At 36.3% G+C, this 23230-nt stretch overlaps 1 protein-coding gene across 1 annotated transcript in view; it reads right to left on the bottom strand.

The window, feature by feature from the left end:
• Positions 1-23230, bottom strand: part of DOK6 (docking protein 6) — a 656109-nt gene that overhangs the window by 111888 nt on the left and 520991 nt on the right. Inside the window, exon 7 of the mRNA XM_020985625.2 lies at positions 20755-20872. Coding sequence (XP_020841284.1) covers positions 20755-20872 — 118 coding nt within the window. The remainder of the gene's footprint in view (positions 1-20754; positions 20873-23230) is intronic.

The raw sequence follows: 23230 nt of genomic DNA, 5'->3' as shown, positions 1-23230 counted from the left end.
CATTCCATACTGAGGAGGGAGAAGACAGATTGTAAACATGTACAAAGGTGGGAATTGGAAAACAATCAGTCAATTAACAAGAATTTAGTGTCTACATGTCATTTACTCTGCTGAGTTCTGGGATCATAAAGACCCAAAATAAAATTTTCACTGTTCTCAAGGAGTTTATTATATCTGGAGAGACTTGTATAAATAAGAATATACACCAATTTTATAAAATTAAGTACAAGGTAAGGACTTCATGTAGAAGTTGTCACTTGGGCAGTATTTGAAGGAAATGAGGAATTCTAAGACACAGATGTGAGGTAGGAATATTTTGTAAGCATGAAAGACAGTCAATTCCAGGGCACAAAGACAACAGTTGGCGTGTTTCGTGACAGTGAAATGAGGGACTGAAGATGTTGAACAAGACATTTTAAAAAAATTGTCAGTGAAGTAATTTATTTTGTTTGACTATTCATATTTGTTAAAACTGTTTTCTTTTTTCTTCTTTAGTTTAAGGGATGTAGGTGGCAGAAAATAAATGCTTGTTAATTAAAAAATGTAAAATAAAAGAATGAGGAAGGAAGGCAGTTTGGCTAGATTGTAGAGAGTGAGAAAGAGATTAATATACAATATAGTTCTAAGGGTAGGGTGGGACCAGTTTGTGAAGGGCTAAACAAAGAAGATTATAACTCAACCTAGAGATGACAGGTAGCCAATAGAGATTTTTGAATAGGAGAGTGACATAGTTAGATATATTCCTTTAGAGATAGAGTATTGAGTATTGTTCATCCTTCACTCTCAAAGAGGACCAATGACATCAGGAGGGTGATGTCTTGGTCTGTGAATTGTATTTAAGTGAGGCAGAGCAGTGCAAAGTCATCAGCTTCACTCTCTCCTCCAGAGTCACTAGAATCCAGCGGCAAGCCATGGGTCAGGATGACTTGGAGTGTTGAGTACAGATAGCATCTAGTAGCCTCATTTGTCTGGAATGTAGAATATGTAAAGGTGTTCAGATTTAGAAGTGCCTTAGATGTCAGGTTAAGAAGGCTATTTTCTCCTGGAGAAGATTCAAGGATTTTTTCTTATTTTTTTATTTTTTTATTTTGCAAACAGTGACATCGTCTGACTCTGCCTTAGGTAGATTATTTTGGCAATTGTTGATTGATTTGATTGAAGGAGAATGAACTTGGGAACAGAAATAACATTTTTAAAGCCACAGGAGAGGAAATAAGGGCCTGAGCCAGAGTTGAGTGATGGATATGGATATGGATATGAGGATTGATATGGAAGCAGAATTAATGGAATTGGCAACTGATTGGCTATAGGGCGTAAGGGAGAGGGAAGAGTCAAAGTTACAAAGCTGAGTTAACAGAAGTATAGTGTCATCTTCATTAGATTTAGGGAAGTATAAAGGAAGGCTAGGTTGAGCAACAAAGATAAACAATATTTGGATATGTTAACTTTGATGTGACCATGGGATATTAAGAATGAGATATATAGCAGGCAATTATCGATGTGGGATTAGAATTCAGGAGAGAGTTTAGAGATAGCTGTTTAAGTTTGGTAATCATCTGCATAAAAATGAGATTTGAACCCATGGGAACTAATGAGCTGTCCAAGAGAAAATGTGAAGAGAGGGAACATGGCCCACAGCAGCGCTCTAGAGTGCAATGAAGAAGCTGGAAGATGATACAGTGAAGAAGAGTGACATGAAATTGTGCAAATACATGGAAGATCTGCACAGTGAAAAGAGGTTACCGAACAGTTTGTATAATGAGAGGAAAATAGGACATTTTTGTGCCTACATGCTATGAAATAATAGACACAATAGCTTATGGGAAGGCCTTCTATTTGTCTTGGAGATACAGATTTTACCACTGTATGTTACCAGCCTATGTATAATATAAACACAGAAAAGAGACCCTTTTTCAGATAATGCTGAAAGAGGGCTTGAAGATGGGGGACAGGTGAGAAGATAAATTGGGTGATCAAAACAAGACCCACAAACCCCAAATTTTCCTTTCTATTTTTTAAAAAGTGTTACTATTAAACTATAATATGTAATTGCCAAGCTACTTCATAGAATTAAATTCTAGAGTTGATGAATGAGATACTCAAGAAGATAGAATGAAATGCATTTTCAGTTCCTAGAGCAATGCAGGTCATCATCTCCCTTAACATAGCAAAGAGATCAAAACATTACCATTCATAGGATTATCATTTCACAAATAAAAGCCTTGGGAAATTGGAGTTCTTGCTGAGTCATAGCCATACCATATGAAAGCAGTAATGGAAGAAATAAGCAGCCAAGGCCTGTCATTCTCCATCCCATCAAATGGACATTGAATGAACTCTAATTATATAGTGTGCAAGATGAGATTATGCTCTTCAATTTAAAGTTCATGCTTTAGTGTTCATATAAACAGGTTCTGGATTTCATGTTCTGCACACAAATATTCTTCTACTCAGAGATTTGTAGTGATAAATAAAAACAGAAGGGTACACTCCACCTGCAGCCCTAGTTTGCTGTTATTGGTCTGTGATGAAGAAAGCATAAATCTGATGAATCTCCCATTAGACATCCCTTATGTGGTACATAAAAATATATAAATGCAAGCATCATTTATCTTGTTACAGAAACACCGGCATATGTGGTTTGGCATGTGCCATGTTGGCACATCTAAGCGTGTGTGTGTTCAGGAAGAAATTATGAATTGCTTCAATCCAATTACATTGGCACTGTATGCATATTCTGAAGGGCATAAAATGAAACCCAATATAAGAAGATGATGGATAGATTTTTCATTTAATTTTAGGTGAGCTTGTAGAAATTTATCAATATTTTACTGGTATAATAAAATAGAAATGTAACACCACATTTCATTTTTATTTAGCAGAATGGAATATATTCCTTTGACATTGTGGTGGTTTCATGGTTCAGAGAAAGAGCACTGAATATGCAGGATGAAAAACTGGATTCAGGTTCCAGCTTTTACATTAACCACATGATATTGGTCAAGTAATCTCCTTCTGTCAGTTTCCTTATCTGTAAAATGAGGGTAGTAGTGCCTGCCTTTCCCACTTTGTGCTCTTTTTTGAGGTTCAGATGAGATAACATTATGTAAAAGTATTCTTAAAATAGTAAAATTATAAACAAATGGGGCATTATTATTATTATTATTTCTCTTACTTATTCCATGCTATTTATATGGAGCTCTGGGGCAAGCCACTATCTTGCTATTATTCCTTTCCATTTAATGTTATCAAATTATTGAAGAAATAAATCAGAAGACTGATTTTTGCAGTTGAATAAAATGTTATTATTATTATTGTTGTTTTAGTTGTCATTTATTTAAAATGAAAAGAGTGTTCATATAAGTAGAAATAATGATTGAATGTGAAGCAAAATCCTTCAAGGTTTAACCAGGGTGTCAGATGACAGAATTATGGAATTCTGCCTTTAGAACTTAAAACTTCTTGGCACACATACCCACATTTTCTGGATCAGTTATTATACCAACATTGATTTGGTTAATAATGTGATCTGTTGGTTATGGATCCATATGACTGTGATTACAGCCTCTGATGTCAGCCTGAAGATCTTCAGATGAGAAACACTGTCATCTATGCCAAGAAGGCCCAAATATTGCACTTTGTCAGTCAATTGGCATTTATTAAGTGCCTACTCTTTGCCAGGTGCTGTGCTAAGTGCTGGGGATACAAAGTCAAAAGATAGCCTCCTGCTCTCAAGCGGCTCATAGATTAACAGGGGAAACAAAATGCAAACAGCTATGTAAAAACAAGATATACACAGGATAAATTGTACGGTAGTCTCAGAGGGAAAGCAATGAGATTAAGGAGGACTAGGGAAGACTTCTTACATGAGTGGGACTTTAGCTGAGACTTAAAGACTGAACTGAGGAGGGAGAGCATTCCAAACATGGAGACAATCTAAGGAAACTCTCAGTGAGGAAATGGAGTGTCGTGTGTGAGGAACAGCAGAGGTCAGCGTCACTGGATAACAGAGTATATGGAAGGGAATAAGATATAAAAAGGCATAAGAAGGCCGAAAAAGCCAGGATGAAGTAGGAAGGAACCAGTATAAAGGGCTTCATACCAAATAGAGGATTTAATATTTGATTTTTGAGGTAATAGGAAGCTGCTGGAGTATATTGAATGGGAAAGTAGTATGGTCATATCTGCATTTCAGGAAGATCAATTTGATAGCTGGATGGAGGATGAATTTGAGTGGAGAGAGACTTAATTTAGGGAGATCAACCAGCAGGCTATTGTAGTAGTCCAGGTGTGACATGATGAGGGTTTACATCACAGTGATGGCAGTGTTAAGATAGAATGAGGTACTAATGAGAAATTTTATGAAGGTGGAAGCAAAAGGATTGACCATTGATTGGATGTGGGGGGTGAGAGTTAAGCATCAAGTATGATGCAGGTTTTTTAGCATGGTTGACTTGGATGATGGTAGTACCCTTGATAGTAATAAGAAAGTTAAGAAGAGGGGAGAATTTTTGGGAAAGATGAGTTCAGGTTTGGACATGTTGAATTTAAGATGTCAATAGGACATAGAGTTTGAGATGTCTAAAAGGCAGTACCATTGAAAAGTACAATACATAGAGGAACAAACCAAGAATAAGTTTCCACAAAATTAGGTAGGTATATCATGGAAGACCTCTGAAAGAACATAGGGAAATATTGTGCATGATGAAGTAATTCTTTCCCTCATCAGAGGTAATAGTCTAGCTAGAGTGTGGGCTACCAGTGGCTGTTTTCTGGGTTGGCCAGGTGGGCATTTCCTAAGGGGACCCAAGATCTGGGGCACTCTTCTGTACCCATTTTTCTGACTATCTGTCAGGTGGATGGGGCTCCTTCACCTTATTGGCTACCAGGGAGGCTTTTCACAGACTCCAAGAAGAGTATAGTGGGGAGTAGAGCAAGTCTCCTTGGCTGAGGTAACAGCAAGGCCATGGACTGGGCAAAAAGAGAAATATAAGGAGGTCTGGGAGTAATGTCCATCTTTGAGGACAGCACACTAGTGTTAAAGGATCACATAGGAATTGCATACACAACAGCAGGCATTGTGCTAAGTGCCCAAGACACAATGAAAGGCAAAAGGCAGTCTACTCTCAAGGATCTTATACTCTAATTGGTGAAGACAACATACAAAAGGAAGCATGGAGAAGCGATGGTAAGAAAAGCAGGAGAAAGGGAGTAAGAAGGTACATAGTGCTAAGGCATAATGGAGAAGGCCAGAGCAAAGCAGCCAGGTAGAGAATGAAGATATAACTGACCTAGTCTCCATCCTTAAATGGAGGCTCTGGGAAGAGAGGTCTCTGCTTTCCAGTTAGAGGGAAGGAGGGGGCCCAGAAGCAAAGGGTAATGACAGGTATAAATTTTAGGGCCAACGTGATGTTAAAGGATGAAGAAATTTGTTAAGCATGATGAAAAAGTCCAGAGGCATTCAGCTGGGTGGGAAATGAAGATCTTTAAAGGAAATTTACAGGGAACTATTATAGGGAAAGGATTATTGAATCCTGCAATTTCTAGTGTTACTTTGAGCAAGTCATTTAATATGTAATGACAATAGTAGCTAGAATTTATATAGTGCTTTAGGGATTGCAAAGTGCTTTACAAACGTCTCATGTTATCCTTACAAAAGTCTTGGGAGGTAATTGCTATTGTGACCTCCATTTTACAGATGAAGAAAGTGAGGCACACAGAATTTAAATGACTTGACCAAGGTCACACAGATCATTAAGTGGCTGAGGCCAGATTGGCACTTAAGCCCTCCAACACTACTTTTCCTTATCTGTAAAATAAGGTGGTTGGGCTAATTGTTTTTTTTAAGAAACCCTCCAATTCTCGATCTATTTTCCTTTGACCCTATACAATCTGTGTCAGTTGGGGGAGTATCCTCCACTGGAAAAATTCCAGATCCTTTAATTAATGAAATATGTTAGAAAATATAGCTAATTCTCTGATATTATGCAGCTAGATGGCATAATGAATAGTTTTGGAATCAGAGTCAGGAAGACCTGAGTTAAATTTCTGCCTATTTAATTATCTGTGTAACCCTAGGTATGTTGCTTGACCTCTCTCAGCACCACTTTTCTCATCTGTAAAATAAAGAAAATAATTGCACTTACCTCAAAGAGTTGTTTTTAGGATTAAATGAAATAGTATATGTAAAGCACTTTGCAAACTTTAATATACTACATTAAGTGCTAGATTATTTTCCCCCAGGTTATACCTGGAGTTAGATTGCTGACCAGTTCATCCAAGGAACTATGTGATATCCTAGAAATGTCCACAAAACATTCAATTTTCACATAGATGCTATTTTAATCTCTTTAGACATCAATAGAAAAAGAGATGCCTGCATTTCATGATTTCTATTCCTTCTATGTTCTTCTACTTGACCAGATCCTTTATTTGTAGCATTCTAATAATTTTAACATCAATTAAAAGTATTTAAAAATTATTAAACAGAGAGCATAGAATTGCCACCCTACTTTTTTCTGGGTATTTTGCCCTAATAATTTACTGCTACCTGAAAAAATATGAGTACCATACTCAAAATATGGCAAAATATCTTAATTTTTAATGAATGTTTATTGTCAGAAACATGATTGTAACTGATTATAGCTTTAGTAAAACTTAATGTCAAAATAAAACAAATGATCATTGCAATATATTTCATTTTAAGATATTCATTTTAATGCAAATATCATTCTTAATTTTTGAAATAATGGAAATCTCAAAAACTTGGAGACCAACAACCAATTTTATTTTATAAATTAAGCAATATTATGTTTCCTCCATTACCCTTACTCATATGTACATATATTATATACATATATACAAATGTATATATACATGTACATATTCTTATATATATGTGTGTGTATATGATGTCTACTCCAAATATGTAAAGACTTCCCCTAGCAGAATGGGAGGATGAGAACAATATGTACATACATATATTCTTGGTTCAAAATGTTTGATATTGATTATATTAGAATTAGATAAAAGGTGATTGTGGCATACTAGGATATTTTAATTTACTTTAAGCTTATTTCTACCACACCAATCTTAATTTATTAATGTTACAATTATTATTTTATCATTGATATGATGATATAATTCACATACAAAAATAGTGTGTGAATATACACATGTGTACATCTATTTTCAAACATAGGCAAGTATTTGAAGATTTCTAGAACGTGTACAGTAGATCATTGAATTACCAGAATTTTTTGTGGTTGTGTACAAGTTCCCAAACTCACACTGAGAAAAACATTTGTCAATAACAGCAAAGACAGGATTCCTGTTAGGAATATTACCATATTCAAATAAATCATGCAGTCACAGAGAAATTCACACCATAGATACTGCCAATGACACAATTTCATTTCAAGATATTCAGGAAATGAACTACATGGAAACATTAAAAAGTGAAATTTCCAAACAATTGATTTCTTCTTATATTCTGTTTTTTAGGAGGAACATTCTCCCTTTACAACTCCACCTAAAATGGTTCAAAGCCTCATTTTCAATTAAAAGCAGAAACAAACAACAAACCCAAAAACTGCAAAAGAAACAAACAAACAAAAAACCCTACCACACAAATAAATAGCTAGGATCCTATCTTCTGATTGTATGCTCTCTTGGTCTGTAATAAAGTTGAGGAGAAGAGCCAAAAGAGCACGGTAGAATTCAAAAGCTCCTCCCTGAATCAGCCCTCTTGAGAGCTAAGGCTGTTAGTGAGAACTATGATGGTACAAAGTTACAGTACAACCCTTCATAAAAATGACCATCTGTTGTTGAATGAACACAAAGGTCGTGGAGTTCTTATTGGACAAATAAGAGATTACTGAAATCACTCTGCACATATTCATAGCAGTTATTTTGTTAAGTCATGTCTGACTCTTTGTGATCCCATTTGAGGTTTTCTTGGCAAAGATACTGGAGTGGTTTGCCATTTCTTTCTCCAGCTTGTTTTACAGATGAGGAAACTAAGGCAAACAGTTAAATTATTTGCCCAAGGTCACACAGATAGTAAGTGTCTGAGGCTGGATTTGAACTAATGAGGATAAGTCTTCCTGACTGCAGGCTCAGCACTTCATCCACTATACCACCTAGCTACCTATATCTATAGCACATCTATGCCCAGATCATTCCATGAATATGCCAGACATTCCATGAATAATCACTTTTGTTGCTACTTGTCTTCTTTACCCATTGAAAGATAAATGCATAACAAACATAACTAAAATTTTCTGAGTCATAGAAAGTTTCTAAAATATCTAGTGTGACACCTCCCTCTTCCCCCCACTTAAAAGCTTACCAATGATTTAATCCTTTCTTACTTCTGTCACTAGTTCTGATCCAATTGTATTCCAGGTGAAATAATGGCACACATGCTGCAATAGGAGGTTAGAACCTTCTACTTGCTAAAGAATTGTACTTACAAAAAGTCTTATTCATCACTATGAAATATTAGCCTTCCAGCTTCTTAACAAGGCTTCAAAGGGCTTAGTTTTGTGGATCCTTGAGAATGGAATGAGAATCTTGTTAAAGGGCTAGGGCTAAGGTGCTTTGAATTTATGTTTCTGGCTAGAATAACTTATTCTCTTTTGCCAGGGGATAATGCTTTGAATGCTGTGCTCCCTTTAGAGTCAGGTTATTTTTCTTGCAAACATGAAAAATGTGTCAAATACTTATTCACGAGTCAGAGAGGCAAGGTTTAAAGGACCTTGTAAAAATTACATGCTCATCACTATTATTTATCTTAAACTGAAGCTGATAAAGAAAAAGCCACAGATGATCTGCTGAATATTCAATTGCAACGTGCCATCAGATTAAAAAAATATATATAAAACCATCCCCATCAGACTAACTGCTCAAGTTACTTTGTTATGTTTGGCATTTGTCTGTAGTCTCATCATCTTATATGACACAAAGAAATGCCTTACAATGATTTCTTTCTCTGGTGACACATTGCCATTAACATTAGACCACATAATGAGAATTTAATAAAATGGTCATCATAGTATTGTTGGAATTTCTTACTAGTAGTTGGGTCTTTCCTGTACTAATAAATTGATGAAGGCATTAATTTTATGAAATATCTGACCCAAAGTCCAATTTTTGCAAAGGGATAAGACATAGAGGAAGGTATGGCGAAAAGGGGCAAATAACAAAACTTTGATTTCTGCAACAAAGAAAAATATGAGGGTATAAGGAAATAGAGCTTTGATATTCTTTCTAAAAAATCCCTTTACTGCTAGAATGGCTGTTTGCTGCAACATATTTTGGCAACATTTGTGGTCTTTAAAAATTGTATAATTTTTGCCTCTGGAAATGTTACCATATAGGCCAATTGCTCATTTGCTGAAGTATCAAAGGAGAAAATTGCATTATTTCTTTCTTGGTGGCCTGGAGTTGGTATGGCAGTAGAAGGAAGAAATATATGCTTGCTATAGCATTTACATGGATTTCATCTTATCTTACTGTGTCTATTGAGAAAGAGTCTTTCAGGAACTTTGTCATCTAACAAATTGCATTTGATAATATAAGCTGTTTGCAATACCCTGGACAGTTGTATCTGGTATCCACGTTTCTCCATAAGAAGTCCTTGACTACATTTTGGTGGTTCTATTCAGAGTAATCCAAATTCTGTTTTTGAGCTAAATGCCTTAAATTATATATTTTTTAATCAAGGGCCATTTTATAAGTTTCTACACAGTAATTCTTAAAACAGGACAAAAAAAAGCACATACAAATCTTTCTAAAATGCTAGAGGAGGAAAAGGGAATCTCTGTCTTGGGAATTTAAACTGATTTCACAAAATATTTTTGGTTTTGAGAGGTATCAAGGTATAGTGGGCAGAGGACTGGCCTGTGAGTTGGAAAGTACTGAGTTTATATTCTACTTCTGGCAAATATTAGTTATCTGACCATAAGCTACTCACTTAACCTCTCAGTGGACCAGCCAACTATTGGGTTATAAGTTGCAGATTAGCTGTAGGGTACCAAACACTCTGAGTATGTACCCTATGGAAGATTTATTCCTGTGGCTTCCTTCAAGTCTCAGCTAAAATGCCATCTTATATAAGAAGCCTAATTACCCTTAATACTAGTACCTTTCCTCTATTAACTCTAATTAATCCTCTCTATAAATACATTGTTTTTGTGGTTCAGTTGTGTCTGACTCTTTGTGACCTTACTTGGGGTCTTCTTGGCAAAAATACTAAATGGTTTGCCATTTCCTTCTCTAGCTCATTTTACAGATGAGGAACTAAAGCAAACAGAATAAAATGACTTGCTCAGGTCACATAGCTAGTAAGTGCCTGAAGTCATAGGTACGATGTGTTCCTGACTCCTGTTCTATCCATGGTACCACCTAGTTCCTGCCTCTCCCATTAGACAATGAGCTCTTTGAGAGTAGGGACTGCTTATTTAAAAATTTTTTTTCTTTGTATCTTTGGTGCTTAGCACAGAACCTGGTACACAGTAGGCACTTTATAAAAGCTTATTGATTATGGGAAGATGTGAACAAGAATTACACAAAATGCGAAGGCATGAATGGGTTGCTATTAGCATTGTGAAAGGGATGTCTCTTTTGATAAAATCATAGCTCTATAGGAGCTATGTACATCCATAGTCAGTGATAAAAGGGATAGAATTTCAGAAATCGTACTGGCCTAAAGTTAAAGGAAATATTTTATACAGAAAATAATTGAAATAGTTTGCTTAAGGGAAAAATATCTTTGGGTAGGAGGTACTTAACAAGTTTTTAAATATGGAAACTATATAAACTAGCAACACTTGATAGTGACAGGAGGGCTTTGTGTAAGAGTGTTACTGACAAAAGAAATGGGATGAACACATTCATCAGGGGATAAAAAAAATTTGAAAGAAATGGGTGTGTGCTTCTGGGAAATAGATTTTGAAACTAAAGAAATTAAATATGCCCAGAGACTTAGGTGGAGAGCTACATAATTGGGCAGACTACTTTTTGAAAGCTCTGCAAAGACCTGTTTAAAAGCTTGGAAAATAATAATGGAAAGTCTCCACAACCAACATGACTTTAAGTGACGAGCTAATTTACATACACAGCATTTGTCAAATTGTTCCATAAAGGGAGCAAAGTTGTTATATATAACTTTTAAAAAGGGCCCACATGCGATGTTAGACTTGCCTTTGAATAATGTGGATTTTCCATATATTACTTAGCTGGTCTCCCATCTGGAGTGCCTCATTTAAAGCACATTATAGGAGATCTGTTTCCTGGGTTTTCAGAGACACATTATCTGTAAGACTTGATTATGATTCAGCAGAGACTGTAGCTGGGTAGGAGGGTTTGGGGTATTTACTGTCTCCAGCTGTTGGCATATACTTAGTGAACAAAATGAGGCGGGCACATTTATGTAACATTTTTCATCATGTGCACAGCTCAGGCACCAAGATTTGATAGGAGCATGAATTGTGCTCTGAATCATGGTAAGTGAGGTGCAAACAATGGAAATGACAAAATGATGAGGGGCTTGTGCTTCTTCAATTTTACATACATTAATTTTGCAATACTAAAGAACTACAAAAGAGTCGCTGCTGAAAGAGGTTACCACAAAATACCTTAGCAACAGCAGCATACATGGGATCACAGAACTAGAATTGAAGGAGATCTTGGAGGGTGTGTAGTACAAACATCTGCCATACCCTTATGACAGGCTTCCTCACAAGTGATCATCCAAATGTTCCTCAAACCCCTTCAGAGATGGGGACTTAACTGCCTCAGAAAGCAGCCTATTCTCTTTTCTGAGAGCTGAATTTATCACAAAGTTCTTCTTACTGATGAGGCAAAATTGAACTCCCTCTAACTTCCATATGTTGTTCCTAGTCTCCTCTCTAAAGTCAAACAGAATAAATCTAATCCTTCTTTTACCTGTCAGGCCTTCAGAGAACTGCAGGCAGTCATTATGTCCTCACTGGTGTCTCTTCTCCAGTCTAAAATTGATCCAATTGATGATACTTCCTATTTCTCTCTTGCATTCTTCCTAGAAATTCAATTTCTCGTGAGTAGATCTGCAGGAGGGTTTTAATTATTAAAATACTTAAGGAAACACTATTTCACAAAGAAATTCACTACTTAGTTTTCACAGAAAAAACCTTCAACCCATTAGAATGACATTTGTTCTAGATATTGCAGTTAGGATTATGTTAAGTCGATAATTATTACTAAGCATCTCATTCACTGAGAAAGACAGTCGGGTAGAACAAAATTGAAGAACGTTCCTCTCTTCACTGTGGACAAAAAAAAGGGAAACTGTGACTAAAAGGTCACAAAACAAAATTTACATGACAAATTTATTATATATTTAAAAGGAATAGCAAGTTGCACATAAATGATTTGCAGTTTCATTTGCAATGATCTCTTTTATTATACTATGTTATAGAAATTTTCGTTTTCCATAAATTAAAAATAAACAAATAAATAATTTAAAAAGATCACCAGGTAGAAGGGCATTTATTTTTGGATGGAAAAAAACCCTTTATAGTGTAAATATCATGTTATTAGCGGAAGAGTTTATACTGGAACCCCCTTTACTCTTTTCTAAAAGAAATTACAACAAGATGTACTAAGATTCTCTGTTGGTGAGTCAATCAATGATTCTGGAAAACAATTTGAAATTCTTACTTTCTCATATGAGAAGGTTGTGGGTAAGCAATTCATGGAGTATATTAAGGACTGACATCAATACAAAAAGCAAAAGGCATGATTAAAATACACCAATAAAAAAAATCTCCTTTAAAGAACAAAAGTTGCTTCAACTATAGAAAGGGAGGAAAGACATCTCCCCAATTAAAAATTTAAATTTTCTCTGATCTCTCTCCCTCTATTTAGTGCATCCAGGTCCTTTGAATGGCAGAAAAGGTAAAAGGGAATTAGAGCAAAGGAAAAAAGAAGCGGAAAGTGGACCAAATAATCAAAACCATAAGTAGAATGAACAAAGGTTTCACTTTATAGTGAATAGAGTACTGTATTTGGAGGCAGGTTGATTCCATTCCTTGCAATTCACTCAAATTTAGTGCTCTCAGAAACTCTGTGACATGTCTTTTAGACAAACATGGCACAGTGAATACAGTGCTGTGCCTGGAGTCAGGAAGACTTGAGTTCAAATACAACCTCAGACACTTACTAGCTGTGTGACCCTGGGCAAGTTACTTAACTTCTGTTTGCCTCAGTTTTCTTATCTGTAAAATAGGGATAATAATGGCACCTACCCTGCAGGGTTGTTGTAAGGATCGAACAAGATAATATTTGTAAAAAATGGTTAGCACAGTGCTTAGCACTGTAAACCCTTATTTGCTTTCTTTCTCTTCTCAAATTACTGATCTGCATCAATGAAGGCAATTTCCACACCAAAAGATCCTAACACGGATAAAACCATATCTGCCTCTAAAATATTTACTTCTCAGAGTTGTTGAAATACTTATTTCTATATATCAGCTACATGGTGCAGCGGATAGAACGCCCAGCCTGGTATCAGGAAGACTCATCATCTTAAGTTCAAATGGCCTTAGACACTTACTAGCTGTGTGACCCTGGACAAGTCACTTAAACTTTTTGCCTCAGTTTCATCATCTGTAAAATGAAATGGAGAAGGAAATGGCAAACCATTTCACTATCTTTGCCAAGAAAACTCCAAATGTGGTCACAAAAACTTGTATACAACTGAAAAGAACTGAACAACATTATATACTTAGCACCACAGGCACCCTTCATTTTAGGGGATTACATGGTAGATTACCAGTGGGATATGTGTTTATATATGTATATATATGTGTGTGTATGTATACATACTACATACACATATGCATACACATATATATGCACACACACATATACTCTCACCATACACATTTTCATCAACAGAATGTCATTTTCAAATTTCTCAAAGGATTGACCAACTACAGGTTTAGTGTATTGCTCTTTAAATTGTGAGCTCCTTGAGAGCAGGAACTATTTTTTGCCTTTCTTTGTATCTTCAACTCTTAGCATAGTGCCTGGCACATAGTAGGTACTTAATAAATGCTTATTGACTGACTATAAGAATCTTAAAAAGGGAAGGAGGAATGAGGAAACTTTTCAGAGAAAAATCAACTATGAATATAAAATTTAAATCCATTTTTGAGTTACAAATAATGACTTCTATTAATATTAGAATGTTTGTAGACTCTACTGATCTATGATAGGAACTAGTTAACTTCTTTTTTTAATCCCTCAAGTAATTATTCTCATATTTCTAGTGAAAATGATTAAATAAATGGCTTGTCATAGACGTACAATGGTGAGAAGTTTCTGCCCTGTGTCAGGACAACGTAATTAGCCTGGTAAATCTCACTGTTCATCTCCTGTCCAAGGAAGATAATGTACTACCAGGGAAAATAAATTTAGTAATAACCATATCCACCACAACCTAAGTCATAAGATAGTTTAATGTCTAAATGGGAAAAAAGAAAATCATTCCCCAATGTTTCCTAAATGAAGGTGTTCTGAGATCCAGCAGAAGATTAATGTATGGTTCTGTGGAATTACAACACACATCTATAAAAGCCTCTAGGTTTTACTCTCTTCACTCTCTATTTTTAAATGTTTGAATGTAAACTCCAATCGTGAAATAGGAATGAAATCTGTATCCTTAACCTATTCCCCTAAGATCACAAGATCATGGAATTTCAGAGTCTGGAGTGATCTCAGTGGCCATATATAGTCCAACTCATGTTCTCACAAGAATCCCTAATACAGTATTTTTGACAAGTGGGCATCTAGCCTTGGCTTTAAAGATCTTCAGTGATGGGGAAACCGTCCAGTTATGCTGTCCATAACAACAGAGTAACACGTCTGTGGCAGGATGAGAACTCAGGTCTATATAATTTCAAGGCTTGCTGAATATAATAATAATAATAACAATAACTTGCCTTCACATAATTTTTTAAAGTTTGCAAACCACTCTCCATATATTTTCTCATTTGATCCTTATGACAATTAGGTGAGGTAGGTGTTATTATTATGCCAGTTTTGGAAATGAAGAAACTGAGGCTTATAGAGGTAAATGACTTGTCTAGGGTCACGCATGTAGTGTCTGAAGCAGAATTGGAACTCAGTTTTTTTCCCAAATTCAGCATTTCCTTGCCTTTCACATGAAACAACATCACATATAAATGTAAATGTCTATTAAATACATGTGACTAGCTAGGTTGTGCAATGGAGACAGTTCTAGGCCTACACTCATCTTCCTGAGTTCTAATCTGGCCTCAGACACTAGCTGTTTGACCCTGGGCAAGTCACTTAACCCTGTTCGCCTCAGTTTCCTCACCTATAAAATGAGCTACAGAAGGAACTGGTAAACTACTCCACTGTCTTTGCCAAGAAAACCCCAAATGGGGTCATGAAGAATCAGATACAACTGAAACGACTGAACAACAATAACAAATATTATCTATGCATATACAGATACATATATCGATATACATAGATGCATATATAAACATATGCACTTTGTGAGACTGTATTGACACCACTAAAACATTACTTTTGTAAGACTGATAATAATTCATTCATCTCATTAGGAAAGTACTTTAATTTTTTTCAATTACATTTGTGCATATTTATATGGGTTTGCATATGAAATCAATCACAAGTATTTGTTGAACACCTACTATGTTCCAGGTATTGTATAAACTGTGGCATTACTTTGTGTGTGTGTGTGTACATAATGGGATATTATTCTGCCCCCATCTGATTTTTTCATTTATTCAACAATGAATATATACATATTTAGAGAAAGAACAATAGATAGATGTAGATAGAAGATAGATAATAGATAGGTCGCATAGCGGATGGAGTGCCAGGCTGGGAATCAGAAAGACTTGAATTTAAATATCTCCTCAGATACTTACTAGGTGTGTAACCCTGGGCAAGTCACTTACCCTTGTTTGCCTCAGTTTCCTCATCTGTAAAATGTGTATAATAATAGCACCTCCTTTCCAGGGTTGTTGTGAGGATTGAATAAGATAATTATGAAGTGCTTAGCACAGTGCTTGCATATAGTAAGTGCTATATAAATATAAACTATTATTATTGCTATTAATGGATAGATGATAGATAGATAAATAAATAGATAAACATACAGTGTTATAGGGTGCAAAATGCCTGGAATAGTGGAAAGTACTTAATAAATACTGATTGACATACATATAGTTAAAAAATTAAAACATTTCCCCACATAATTAAATAAACCTTTATTCATTCTTACAAAACTAAGATTCTTTATTCTTTCCATGTGGATAAAAATTGTTTCACACACCAGCTTGGTTTGTGGAATCTGGCATGAAGAACACATAGTCTGGTATTCCTGCAGGCTGAGAATCACATGTTTTGGGGAGGCTAATGATAGCAACTACTTTCAAAGACACAGGATCCACTCAGTCTTCTTCTAAGTGCTAGTAACTAAGTTTTTCATTATCACCCCCTCAGCCCCAGCCAATACAAGGCTACTCAATGCCTCCTCCTGAGTACTGTCCCTCTTCAATAACAACCAAAAAGATCCATAGTGGCTGACTGCCATCAGAAAAGCACTTCATAGTTCCAAAGCTCATCTTTATCTCTTGCTGTTGACCCCCTCACCTTGCTCTCCCAAGCTGTGCCTGAGTTCTCCATCATTAAATTCAAAAGATTCACATAGGCTTTTATGTTTTCCTAAACCAAATCATCTCCCTGTTCATCCCCCACAGCACTGTCTACTTCTTGGTTTTAAATCCAACTAATTTGTTCTTGGTTCTGCTTCATTCTCCCACTCCTGCCCTTATGTCTTTTTTTTATACCGCCCCTTGTGCTTCGAATAGACTCACTTTCCAGTCTGCCAAACTATTCTACTCTGATCTTGAAATTCACTTACCTAGGAAACCTTAAGGGGGCAGGAACTATATCTTAACTATTCATCTTCGCATTCCCATTAACTCAGTTCATCAGCAAAATTGGTGCTTGATAAATGTGGAAGGAAAGAAGGAAAGAAGGAGTGGGAGGGAAAGAAAGAAGGAAGAAAAGAGTGAATAAGATGGGGATTGGAATAATACCTTCTCCTGATGAGCTTCCATTAATATGAAAGCTCCCATTAGCATAAAGTTACACTTTTGAGGAATACACATTCAAATTAAACATACCTGTAAGCACTTAATGTGTGCAGAGTACCAGAAGAGGCATGGAAAGCTATACAGAAATTAAAAACTGCTTTCATGAGTTTTATAATACAGTAGGTAGGGTACAATACACATAATAACTGTTGGATAAAATAGAACATGAGAAATGTATGAATGTGCTACAAAGTATTATTCAAAGTCCAAGGCGGAAATGATCTTTTTTTTTTTCCTCACTAGGTGATAAGGTAAAACTTCAAGGAGGAAATGACATTTTAGCAGGGTTTTGAAGGTCAGGCAAGGATAACAACAAATGTGAATAGGAGAAGGGGATTCGAGAAGGAAGATATTAACCACACTTTCCTCACTTCTGTCTCTTAAAATTACTAGTTTTCTTCAAGAATCAACTCAAATGCCACCTCTTTTCTTTATTCCCCCAATTGTTAGTGTTCTTTATTTCCTCTTTAATGATTATTCATATACAAATTTCTTTACATATTACAGTAGGGGACAACATTAGCAAAGACACAGTAGCAGAAAAGCCCAGGATAAGTACAGGAAATGATCTGTAGTCAAATTTAGCTAGGGCATGAAGTACATGGTAGGAAGTCGAGTGAGATTAGATTGGACAAGGTAGAATAACAACAGATTGCAGAAGGCCTCAAAAAATTACCTATTTTATTTTAGGAGAGAAAAAGCCTCTGACAGAGGGAATAGAGATAGTAATCTCATATTTTGGGGAAACAATAAAAATTTAATCTCTCAGCCAATATCCAAAGTTTATTCAAAAATCTTATTCACTTACTGCTATGACCTATCCCTCCTATAGTGAGAAACAAAAATAGAAACACATAAAAAGGCAAGTGAATTTTAACAATCAAAAGACATTGCTTCTGGAAGACACATGATTGCTTATGGTTTATGGATGTATCTCTATCAGCCAGATTTAGCTACATTTAGAAAAGATGATTTATCTAGTATTCTTTGACATGATTTAAAAGAGTTGGACAATTCATTTATCTATTTTCAAAATGTGGGAGAAAATAATGTGCTTTGGAAACTAGATGGACAGAAAGGATAAAAATAGTGTAATAATTAAGAAGAATGTCAATACGTCATTTGATTTACTTCCAGAATCTCTGATGAGATTAGGCTAGACATTTGCTGAAGGTTATCTCCAGCATGAACTACCTATTTCCATTCTGTCATTCCAAGAATGCTGAGTCACTGATATCTTTTCATGCACACAAAATTCCGACCAAATTTACCTACTTCCCTTTCCTTGAACTCAGTATTCTATATTATGCCTTTTACTTGGAAAGTACTCATCCATTCATTTAATAAGAATTTACTAGGAGCCTATACTCTGGAGTTACAAAGGGAGAAATGAAACAGTTTCTGTCCTAAGAGAGCTTATTTTTTATTGAGAGAAAAGAACATGTGCACCAATAAGTAAATGCAAAGTATTTCCAGAAGGAAGATATTAGTAAAACTCTCCTCACCTCGATCTCTTACAATCACTATTTTGCTACAAGCATCATCTCAAATGTCACCTCCTTTTCTGATCTCTGTAATTGTTAGTGTTCTTTATTTCCTCCTTTAATGATCATGCAGATACACATCTTTTTACATATAGCAGTAGAATGCAAGTTCTTTGAGGGTAAGGAATATTTTGTTTTTGCCTTTATATCCCCAGGCCCCTTGCCCAGAGTAGACATTTAATGGATGTATAGATTAGATTGGGATATTTATCATGAATACAAAGCTCACTCAAAGGGCTTAAGGAGATATGGTAGCTATCAAAATGTTGGAAGAGTTATCATGTATCAAAGAAGTATTAAACTTTTTCTTCTTTGTTCCAGAAGACAAAACTAGTAACAATGGCTGGGAGGTGAAAAGAAGAAAAATTAGGTTTGAGGTAAAGTAAAACTTCCTAACAATTAGAGATTTCCAAAAATGGAATGGGATTCTTTGTCCACTGGAGGACATTTAGCAAAGCAGAATGATCCTTTGCAAGGCCTATGATAGAAGGCATTCCTGTTCCAGTATGTTGGCCTGGTGGTCTCTGAGGTCCCTTCTAATTCTGAGATAAACTGATTCTGATTTCAAAAGGATGGAAGCTCATCCTTAAATCCTGTTAAAATATTAGAGCAGTGCCTTAGCCAAGGCTTGGAATTCTAGCAGTTAAGATTTCTCATGAGTAATCGTATCTACAGTATGTCTGCCCTCTCCCAACTCATCTGTCTCTCCTGAAATAATCTTGTCTGTATTGTGTATAAGCACATATTTAAGGCTACTCGTACATATAAAATTAAAGATTTGGATGGAAAATATTTAGAATCCCCAAATATACTGAAGTTTAGCTTCTTTTTATATATCATCCTTATTCTCTCCATCCCTCCCTCCTTCCTTCCCTTTCCTTTCCTTCTCTCTTCTTTTCTTTCTTTCTTTCTTTCTTTCTTTCTTTCTTTCTTTCTTTCTTTCTTTCTTTCTTTCTTTCTCTCTCTCTCTCTCTCTCTCTCTCTCTCTCTCTCTCTTTCTTTCTTTCTCTTTCCTTCTCTTTCCTTCCTTACTTCCTTCTCAATAAATATTTCTTAATAAATATTTATTAAGTAGGATCAGATCCATTCTGGACTTCATTTTACTCATCTCCTGGCTCATTCAGCCTTAATCAGCATAGGTAACTTCTTTACTATTGATTTTATTTGAATGAAAGGCATTATTAGTACATTTCATATACAGTAGGCCTGAAAGACATCTTAGAAATCATTTGTTCCAACCATTTGACTGACAGATGAAATAGCAAAATGCCACGGAAGTTTTATAATTCACTCAGGGTCACAGTGACCCAGTAGCACAGTCAAGATTAGAACCCACATCTCCTGATCCTGTGCTGCCTATTCTCATTTTAGAACAAAACAGGGGATTGAAAAGAAAGAGCTCTCCCTCCTACAGAGGGTATCCAGAATCTGCTACCATTGGTTAATTACCTTCTATCTATTCATTTTATTCATCTAATTAGTTATTCCCAAATTAGTTAATTAACCGCTCCTCTCCAGGGACTACACTGAAGCAAACATTCACCCTGAATGCCTTCAATTTCAGACCATAGCAACTTATGAAAGGAGTTTTATGTAGATTTTATTACAAAGCCTTAAGTCAGCCTCCTGAGCTGATTTCAATTCAATCCTATTAAGGAAAGGAGATGCCAAGAAAGAGAACCTTTACAGAACCTAGCATGAAATAGACCTCATTGTTACCTACATTTTAACTACTGAAAAATGCATTGTATAGTATTTTACTCAAATTTCTGTTCAAGTTGACTGTTCAGCCTACATAATGATTTTTGGGGTAGTTTTACCATTAGCCTATGAAATGAAAGCTTAAAAAAAGCCACTGTAAAACTCAGGGCTCCCGCTGAGGAAAGTGACAGCTGATAAACTGAAATACAGGGAAAACAACCAACACAAATGAAAAAGCAATTTTCATGAATTTTGCCCAACATGAAGGTAGCTAAAGGAGGTGCCACTTTGTTGTTAAAGCCACTTGCCTTGTAAACTGTAGATTTCTCCAACACTGTTCTGCCGTGTGATGTGGTGCCAGTACGCACTTCGAGGGAGGGAGATGGACTTGGATAATGTCATTGGTTCAGTCAGACTGGTTTGAAGCTGAAAAACAAAGCAGGCACATCAAGGAAAACATCCACCCATCCACATGGCCAAGCAAATGTTTTCAAACTGCCTTATATCAGCTTTGGTGATTTATCAAATTTTTTTTTCTTTTTCTTCCAAATGAATAGCTGAAAGAGAACTAGAAAAATATTTTTGAATTTCTAAATGTTATGCCTTCCTTCTGATATTTGGGAATACTAGAATCTGCTATGGACTTAATTCAATACAATTAAGCAGTTATTTATGTAAACCAGCAAACCTGCCCTCAGGTTATACTCTCCTGATTTGTGCAAGTTCACCACATCCAAACAGCTCCACATCCATCATATAGCACTTCCTTCCTCTTCTTCTTCCTCCTTCTCCTTGTCCCTCTACTTCTGGGAACAGTAATCAGATCAGCTATACCAATCCAGGAGAGAGTGTGTCAGCCAATTCTCCTATGGTTTCATTCTGCATTTATGTGACTTCCTAGACCAAAATACTCCTGCCTAGTCACCACTCCCCTACATGTGTTGTCTTCCTTCATTAAAATGTCAAATCCTTGAGGGTATAGACTGCTTTAATTTGTGTATTTTTGTCTTCAGATACTTGGCACATAGCAAGGGCTTAATAATGTTTTTCTCCTTTATTCCTTCATTTGTTTACTAAATGCCTACTATAATGCAAGGCTCAAGAGGCAATGTGGTTTAGCAAACAGAGAGCTAGATTTGGATTAAGGAAGTAGGAATCAGGAGCTGTCTATACTGATGGGGTGCTTGGGTGCTTGTGCTTGTGCCCCAATTTCTCCCTAGTCTCAGAAACACTGTCTCTGACAACCACTCCCCAGCCCAAGGACACTGTGCCTAACAGTTATTCATGCATGGGCCTCAGAACAACCCTTATCTTTCTCCTTGGTAGAGCTACACAGAGCTGGGCTGCTCAGGCCCCAGCCCTCAGATCATGTCTCTGGAAGCCTCCCAATTCCTTAGTAAGTTCCTGTCTTGTGAGAAAGCTTTCCCTTGTTCCAGAGCATTCTCTCATCAAGACAGAGGGAGAGGGGTGCCTTGCCCAGCCCAAGGAGTTTTGTCTTTGGCCAGCCCAAGGACTCTTCCTCCTGCCAGACTCCAAAGATCCATACCTCTGTCATCTCCCTCCCTGTCTGGTATACTCCCCGTGCTTTCCCATCCATAGCCCCCAAAGACACCTGCACCTTTGGATTACCTCATCAGTGTCCCTGGCATTTCTTTCCCATTCTCTTTTCCATGTAAACCCTAGCTGTATTCTCAGTCTCTCGCAGGAATCCTTAAGAATCCTCGCCCACTGAAAAGCATAACAATAAATCTTTGCCACCTTGAATTAAAGAATGCTGAAGTCTGTGAATTCATTCCAGACGACCCGTCCTGTATTCTGGTCTTTGAGAGGTCACAACCTCTCAACCTCTTACACTGCAACAATACTAAAGGGATTACAGGTTTGATTTAAAAAAAAATATGCAAGGCTCCCTTGCTCGTAGGATTTAGAAATGGAAGGAATATTAGAGATCACCTAGTCCAATCTATTATTTTAAAAATGAAGAAGCTGAGACCCAGAGAGATTTAGTGACTTATCAAGGTTAAAGTAGAAAGTAAGCAGGGCAGAAATCCAGTTATCTGCTCTTCTACTCTAAAACTTATGGTAAGTTCCCATTACTTACCAAATACCATTTAACCTCTTTGGTCTGGTCCTCCACAATTTGCTAACCCTCTTGAACCTTATTCATATGCTTCTTGGCATTCAATCTCTGATGCAATCAAGCCTGACTCCTCTCTCACCTTATTTCAACTTGCCATTTCTGTGGCATCTCTCTGGCCTCTAGGACCTTTTGTAGCCTCTTTCCCCTTTCTGGAATAGATTCCAGCTACATTTTTTGCTTATTGAAATCCTTCTTTTCCTTCAGTTCCTAGCTTAGGTATCATCATCATCTCCCTGTAACTTTCTTTGATTCTCCCACATAAATTCCCCCTTTTCAAATATTTCAGAATCACAGAAACTGAGTTGAAAGGGATCTCTACTCCAAATCATACCTAAGCAAGAATTCTTTAACATATTTGACAACTGATCATTCAATTTTTGAAGAACCCTATTGAGAAGAAAGCTACTATCTATCCCCCAAGGTAGCAATTTTTGTTGTTCAGTTATTTTAGTTGCCCCTGACTCTTTGTGACCCCATTTGGGGTTTTCTTAGCAAAGATATTACAGTGATTTGCTATTTCCTTCTCCAGCTCACTTTACAGATGAGGAAATTAAGGCAAAGAGGATTTCAAGTGACTTGCCGAGGGTCATATGGCTAGTAAGTGTCTGAAGGCAGGTTTGAACTCAGGAAGATGAGTCTTTCTG

This window comes from Phascolarctos cinereus, unplaced genomic scaffold (assembly GCF_003287225.1).
Source record: "Phascolarctos cinereus isolate Bilbo 61053 unplaced genomic scaffold, phaCin_HiC Scaffold_4;HRSCAF=312, whole genome shotgun sequence".
NCBI classification, from domain to species: Eukaryota; Metazoa; Chordata; class Mammalia; order Diprotodontia; family Phascolarctidae; genus Phascolarctos; species Phascolarctos cinereus.
This window is presented reverse-complemented; position numbering and strand designations above follow the sequence as displayed.